Source organism: Silene latifolia, chromosome 7 (genome assembly GCF_048544455.1).
Source record: "Silene latifolia isolate original U9 population chromosome 7, ASM4854445v1, whole genome shotgun sequence".
Classification (NCBI taxonomy): Eukaryota; Viridiplantae; Streptophyta; class Magnoliopsida; order Caryophyllales; family Caryophyllaceae; genus Silene; species Silene latifolia.
In genome coordinates, this window is record NC_133532.1 from 105,060,791 (window position 1) to 105,068,396 (window position 7,606).

The window sequence follows — 7,606 nt, forward strand, 5'->3', positions numbered from 1 at the left end:
ATGTCACTGATTCGGTGTTCCCCCCTTCCCTTGCCCCTTTGCCCCACCAATCAGTTCATGCATGTCTCCTTTGTGTTGGTCTCTTGTCCGATTTGGCATTTTTCGGAGTTGTGTCCATCCGGCTTGGGTTTTGTTTTGGTTTATTTGGTTTATTAATTTGTCCGTCCTTGGTTTTGTCGTGTTTCGTTTATGGGTTCGGGATTTGGTGTCTGTGGATATGGGTGTCTTTGCGTTGTATCTTGGTTGTAGAGTTTGGTTTGAAGGTAAACCTTGTCTCTGCTGGTGACTAACACTTCTTCGTCTTTGAGTTATTATGTGTGTTGATGTCCGGTTAGGTCGTTAATGTTTTGACTTAGGTTGGTATGTGCAGTGGTCCTCCAACAAATGTCATTGTGCTTTAATTTCCTTTATTTGTTACTCTTTCAAATAATCGTCTCTTTTAAGAGTCTTTGCTTTAGATTGTCTAGTATTAGGTTTAGTGTATTTAGTTGGCTTTCGTCTTCTTCACTTGCATTTTTGAATAACGGCCTCTCTAAGGCGTTGTGGGAAGTGCCTAAGAATCTGGTCCATGTTGGTTTCACCACGAACGCTCCTTTATGGTTCGTGGCGGGGAGAATGGCTGGGAGGGGGTCTTTTTCTCTTCTTATCAGCGTACTTGTTTTCTTCGGTTGCTAGTCTTTGGACTGTTGAGATCGATTACCACGGTGTAGGAGAATCTTCTCCACTGAGAGCAAGCTTGTTCGACTCACTCTTTCTCTTTTATTTCTACGCTCATGGGGCGTAAGTGCACCTGGTTCGTCTCGTTGGCCTATGGAAGTTGTTATTGCTGATGACTTGGGCGGAGTTACTCATGGCCAATCTACCTTATTTCACTAGTATGCGTTTGTCACCACTCGTATCTTTAGTGATATGGTGGTGTTAGTTAGATTAAGTTTATGTTTTGCTTTTATGTCAAATAAATTTGGATATAACTATGGCTCTATAAGCCAAAACAATACTCCCTTCTATTCTTTATTTTCTTCCCCTTTCTTTTTTGTACAAGAAATAAGAAAGTGAATTTGGACTACACAAACCACACTATCTCATATACCATTGAATTTGGGCTACACAAATCTTCCCAAAAGAGAAAATAGGGAAGAAAACATGAATAACCCAATAAGCAAATACGAAAGAAAATATAGAATAGGAGGAAGTATGTAATTACGTCTTTTGCCAACTGTCAAAAAAATAAATAAATAAACAAGTAATCGGTCAATCAGTTTTAAGTTGGAATGACTCTCATGTTCTTTAAGTATGAGTCGTGCAAAATGTCAACTAGCTTAACTAGTAAACCAACGAGAGAGAGAGAGTACTCAGAGTCACGACTTAGGTTCATAGGCTCTCAACATAAAATTTGTCCTTGCGAATGTTATACCGAAAAAAATACGTCTTGCAGCAAATTTCTTGTTGCTCAGATTTGGGCTAACATATGCCAGACTGCATATATATAAAGCTTGGAAGCCTTGAACAGTTGAACCATTGACTCAACCAAAATCAGACCCACTTAGACTGATCAACGATAACTGGTAATTCCAACATCCGAAATGGAGATGATTTCAGTTTGCTAGTAGCCATCCGGAGTAGTTATCCCTTCATATTTCCCTCATAATGTAAACTCAGTATCAAGTAAATATCAATCGCACCACAGAAATTAATCATTTCATTCATTTAAATATTCTTGTGAAGTGAGCTACAATGTGCATGTCATGAGTCATGATGACATTATCACGAGACAAGCAAACCAACTGTGGATGCAGGACTTCTATGTATGCAGTACACTAGTACAGTACCTACAAATCAGTGAAAGCCTACTCACTTCGAATTACTTCCAGGTAGTGCTCCGATCATACGTTCCATCCCAATCCATAGGAGCTGAAGCACCCGAGACATTAGGGCTTGAAATGGCGCCTGCTGAGGGAATTGGACCGTTAGCATGGGCATGTGGAACCACTCCCTCCGTGGTTCCATTAGCTGTTGTATGAATATGAGCCCTGCTATAAGGATCATAATAAGGACCATTATCCCGGTATAAGGAGCGATACTGAGGATCCGAATTTTGATATGAACTGTGATATGGAGCTGTCACTGCATGGAAACAAATGATAGAAGCTAATGAACAAAAGAAACAACATCAACCCAAAAGCTAAGATATAGACAAGTACGACAACACAAAACCTACGACCTGAGGAGACCCAAATTACACCCTAACATAACCACCCTGAATATGATCCAAAACCCAAATTGGACTGATTAAATTCTAAATGACCCACCCAAAATCACCAGACAACAAGGGTGACAATGGGCTGTGACATGCCGCCAATTATGCCGTTCCTCGTGCCTAATACAAAAAAGGATCCAGCTCGTTGAGCCACAGTGTAGTGTCGTGATATGCCTATTCTTTTGGAGGGCACACGACCCGTGTGCCAGCCTGGCCTATCGTGCGTGGACCGTTGCCATGGTTAGTTAATTTGGCCCAAAGGTTTGGTCATAGATTCGGTTTTCTTATGATAAAAATTGTACATTTATGATAAAAATTTTTTGCACAAGTTAATATAAGTGAGAAAAAAAGAAGCTAATAATATTTTAGTAACCATTAAACTGCAATAGACTGTGACTCCAGGGCTGTCAACTGGCTTACCATGTCGATCTGTGTCTTGCCCTTATTTTTTTCAAAAACGATAACGAAACAAACTCTCAACCTGCCATGCAGTGGGCCACACCGACCTAATATTAAATTAGAATTAAGTCATGCCTGGCCGTGTTCATGCATAGTTTGTGCTGGACGGAGCTAAACAGCGACTCGCGGCCAACTGCCACCCTCAGCTAATCGGAAAATGACCAAGTTCAAATTGGCCATTTAGAATTATATCTAATTTTATTTATTTACGTACAAACGACAAAATCCAATACTGCCGGACTCAGACGGTCAGACCTGATTGGCTCAACCTGTATCCATTAACACTAAACCGTGACATGTCACAATCTGATGTATTCCGGAAATAACACGACCTGAAGTGCATATATACCCTAAGCCCACAAGTGACCCAACCCAAAGTGCGTAATATGGCATTAAATGACTCAATCCGAATTGACTCAACCCAGATATCAAATTTGCCGAATCTAACTTGAGAAGTTTCTATTATATAAAAAAAGAAAGATAATTATGACTGTTGTACGAAATTTTTCACATGGAAGAAGGATAACCTTGTGCTCTATTCTCGGCTTTGAGTGATTCAGCTCGTAATGTGTCAAGCTCCCTTGACATTGCTAATAGCTTGCTTTCCATCGATTGCATTCGTTCCACTAGATCAATGTTTATATTCTTTTCATGCTCAAAGGCAGAACTTCACACAGAAATCAATAAGCTTAGAGTTAGAAACAATTCCAGTGATGCCTTATGTTCTGGGGGAAAAAAAATCATCATATTAACCATCAAGCTGAGATGAGATACTGCAGTTGTGGTAAGTATAACTGTATAAGCAATAAAAGGGAAGAATTCAAAGAAATCGGCCATTATAATTGCAAAAATCAGGCAAATGCCCAAGGATTCACAGTCAAATTATGCCAGGCCAAGGCTAAATAGCAACTAACACACTATAGTGAGCATGCTAGCGCATCATTCCTTGCCAAAAGCATTAATAGCAGATCTTCCAATCTTGACTTTCGCTCCCATCACATCAAAAGTATTATTAGGACATTGTGCAATTACAGTATGATATTCAACATTTCTTAGTGTGATAAAAAAGAACACATTATCCTCTTCTTTACAACACTCTGAATTTCTACTGACACGGTAAGAAAAGTAAAGTAGAAATTTTTAGGAGAAGCTGTCATAAGCGGTACCTTACAGGCAATGGATACTTACCGCAAACGTTGATGCTCGACTCGCATGCCGTCTATTTCAGATATCATATCAGGAATATTCTTGATGTCAGTATGGTACATCTCAATCTCCTGACTGGCTTTCTGAATGTTCGATAAGAGTTCTTTTCTAGCTGCAAGTAGGCTTTGAGCCTCCTTGTGTGCCTGTTGTAGGTCCTTTTTCACACCATCCCCAGCTTTAATGCTGGACTCCATTTTTTCAATCTTTTCTAGCAAAACTCTGATTTGAATATCACTTTCCGTCTCAGTACTTCTAATGTGTGAACTAAGCCTCTTTATTTCATCCTGAGCAGCCCCAAGATCCATCCTCATAGCTCTTACTGATGTCGCTAATTTCCTGTTTTCCAACAAAAGACGGTCTATTTCCGCAACCTGAGCCGTCAACTCTGGATGATCTAGAGGGCGATGGCCAGAAGAAGTCCCTATCCCGGGAGGTTGGCCATGCTGCATCATCCCAGGTACTGTGGAACGGCCTCTTGCACTCATATTCGAATTATCAACCAACGAGAGAAGTTGGAAGTTAAAAATAAATTAAAGCCAATGAATCTTCCACGTGCACTGCTAACATAAGAAACACAATTAAGTAAAATCAATGCAAGGCAATATTGTTAGTCTAAAAAACAAAGTGATTAGGAATGAAATTCCTGAGCAAGTATTGCCAATGCTAAGCTAATTTAGATCTCGCGCAATGCATGTGCGGTATACATATATAAATTTAATGTATTACGGAGTACTATACTACTATGTAACTAGTTTAGATCTTGCGCAATTCATGCGTGATATGTATATATATTTTACTTTTTATTGTATTAGTTATAGGTTAAATTGACACGTCATTAATTTTCATATTTCACGTCAATGTATTTTGATTTGAGAAAAAAAAATCGGCACCATTTTTGTAATTAATAATAGCAATTTATAGTTTTATTTTTATACAGGTAATTATGCGTGAAAAGATAATAATACCACCAAATGGGAAATTTAGCAATTTGTAATTTATGGGTATATATCAAATTTATTTTATTTTTATCAAAAGATTATAGTTTAGAGTTTAATAACAAAGTTATAGTTTGATGAAAAGATTATATTTTAACGAAAGGATAATGGTTTAATGAAAGAAAATCAATTTCATTCGTTTCCTTATTTAAGGGAGTGCATTTTGGAGGGAAAAGATTAAAAATTTCATTGCTTATACTCTTAGTATATAGGGGATGTGGCAATGACCTATATGAAGCATGTAAATAACCGCACTGTAACTTAGCCACAAGAGTCAAGACTGCATGATATGAAAATTGAATTTGGCAGAATCAGCAACTAGCATGATTAACCCACAAACTATAAATATGTGATACACCATAACATAAACTTCAAACAAATTGACAAAAGTCACTAAGAGCCAAGAGGTTCAAATCGAAGACCAACTAACACGTACGGAATATATTTGCAAGATCATTCAACCACGTGTCATAAGCTAAAAGTTTCAGAAACACAAAGTGACACATACGGCTGTACTTTCCATTTAAACAAACTGATTCGCCGCAGAAGCAAAATCAGCAATGCACAAGTGTAAGCATTACAATTGCAAAAGCTAAAACAACGGTTCAAATTTGATGCTTGTCACCAAAACAGGAAGACCAAATTTATTTGTGTCGTGGAGAGAGATGACAAATCCAATTTACGGCGATCAAGGGACCATAACTTTGAACAAAAAACATGTTTACGAAAAGTAAGATCAAACAAACCCAATTTACTACAGCTAGTGGGCCCTGAACGAGTTTAAAATCATTTTAGAGAATGGACAAGATATTCCTTTGATCTCTTTGCTAAAACGAAATCAAATAGCGGACTTCATTGGATTGGCAGCAAACCTTACAGTCTGAAGCCACTCTACTTGCCTTCTTATCTCTCTATCCTTGAATATATCCTAAACCACAAACGACACAAATTCCCGATTCATCTTGTCTCTCATACAGGATATTTCCAGAAACAATGGCATCATCAAGAATCAAGTTCATACCTTGCCTTCTTTCGAATTTGGAACACTGCAAAGATGCCACATGAGAAACATGTCGGTTCTAACTAGCTATTCAATCTTCTAAACTAGGTAATATTGTATCAATTATCCTTTTATAACTCTATCCTTGGACAAACCCTAGACCCTATACGACAAACAAAGCTCCTGTTTCATAATCTTCTAATTCAGGATATTTCCAGCACCAATTATATTGTCGGGCACAAAATCTGACCTATTATTCTTTTAAGGTCAAACTCGGGATGTCCAAAGATGCCACCAAAGGAAAATGAATTGAAACGTTATCTAATTCCAATCTGGTACACTATGTAACAATGTACCATTTACACTTACTTACAATAATATTCTAGCTCAGAAGGACGAAAATTCACTATTAATCTCAAATAGACTGTATTAAACATGGCATCATAAACATCGAAATTTGATACTTGTTTTAGCTCAATAATCTTCTTCGTAAGGCATTCTTACAAGCCCTACACCGCAAATCATCCACATTATCAGTATCCATTTGCAATTCATACATATGATCATAATCATATCACTTAATTCTTGTCTCTTGCTAGAATCTCATAGAACCATACACAAACCGCAAAAATCTCAAGCTTCCCTAATTCTAAGAAATCTCACCAATCAACAATTACCTAAATTTCTACAATTATACTTCCGTTTGCAGTAGAAGCACTAAAATTTTAATTGACATAACAATAATCAAACAACAATAAAGGTACAATCTTTAGCCTAAATAACGCATATTAAACTACGAAAAACGTAAAATTGAGCGATCTTCAGTAACCCTAATATCAAAATATCACAAATTGATTACCAGAACTCAAATCAATGCAAGTAAAAATAAAGAAATCAATAAAATTCTGAAAATAATTACCTTTAAGAACTCCAGCCGAATTAAAAGATGAGACTATTTGTGTAAGTGGTTTGTGGGTGGAGTTAGAGAGCAAATATGGCGATTATGGTAAAGGACGAATGTCGTAAAAATAGCTGATAAAAGAGTGACGATTAGTAACAAAGATTAGAGAAAAAAAAAATGTGAACCTCAAGGACAGATCAAGTAAGAAATAACACAAATTCCACCTCGCAAAATCAACCCGATCTTGTTAACCCGATCTAAAAAGCTGGCTTAACACCTGAAATTAACCCGAACAACCGCACCCGAATGATACCTGAAATCCGAATTGACCCGACCAGAAAATGACCCGAACTTTCATAGACCCCTAACAGACCTAACCCGGAATAACCCGATCTGAAACCACCCAACCCGAAAATGACCCGACAAAACATAACTTTGATTGATCCCAAAAAACTTGAAATGCCATTTTTTCTCTTAACCATTCACCCGAAATGACCCGTCCCTAAACAACTGGACCCGCTTGACCCAAAAATAACCAGACAAACATACCCGAAATAACCCAGAAACCTGAAAGGACCCGAACTAACCCGATAATGTGACAAACCTGAGCTGACCCAACCCGAATTGGCCTGACCCGAACCCGACCCGTTTTGCCAAGTATAGAAATAATAGATTATATCACCGGTTGTATAACTAGTGGTTTAGAATTCGAGCTCTGTACAGTTTTGTTGTAAGGAATCTGAGCTATATTGTAAACTTTCTAAACTCACACACTTAAACATATACAA

The 7,606-nt window shown here is 37.7% G+C and overlaps 1 protein-coding gene across 3 annotated transcripts; it reads right to left on the reverse strand.

Annotated features, from left to right (window-relative positions):
- Positions 1 to 1,681: 1,681 nt before the first annotated feature.
- LOC141592461 (protein FLX-like 4) lies at positions 1,682 to 7,074 on the reverse strand. Of its 3 annotated transcripts, XM_074413142.1 has the most exons (6): positions 6,837 to 7,074; positions 5,939 to 5,963; positions 5,790 to 5,845; positions 3,905 to 4,479; positions 3,244 to 3,383; positions 1,682 to 2,124 (listed from the first exon to the last, which is right to left on the reverse strand). In XM_074413142.1, the coding sequence occupies exons 4-6, from the start codon at positions 4,405 to 4,407 to the stop codon at positions 1,862 to 1,864; spliced, it is 906 nt and encodes a 301-aa protein (XP_074269243.1). In that variant the 5' UTR covers positions 4,408 to 4,479; positions 5,790 to 5,845; positions 5,939 to 5,963; positions 6,837 to 7,074; the 3' UTR covers positions 1,682 to 1,861. The 3 variants fall into 3 exon arrangements, with proteins under 3 accessions (XP_074269243.1, XP_074269242.1, XP_074269241.1); XM_074413141.1 differs by lacking the exons at positions 5,790 to 5,845; positions 5,939 to 5,963 and having other exon boundaries at positions 3,905 to 4,482; XM_074413140.1 differs by lacking the exons at positions 5,790 to 5,845; positions 5,939 to 5,963 and having other exon boundaries at positions 6,837 to 7,069.
- Positions 7,075 to 7,606: the final 532 nt, after the last annotated feature.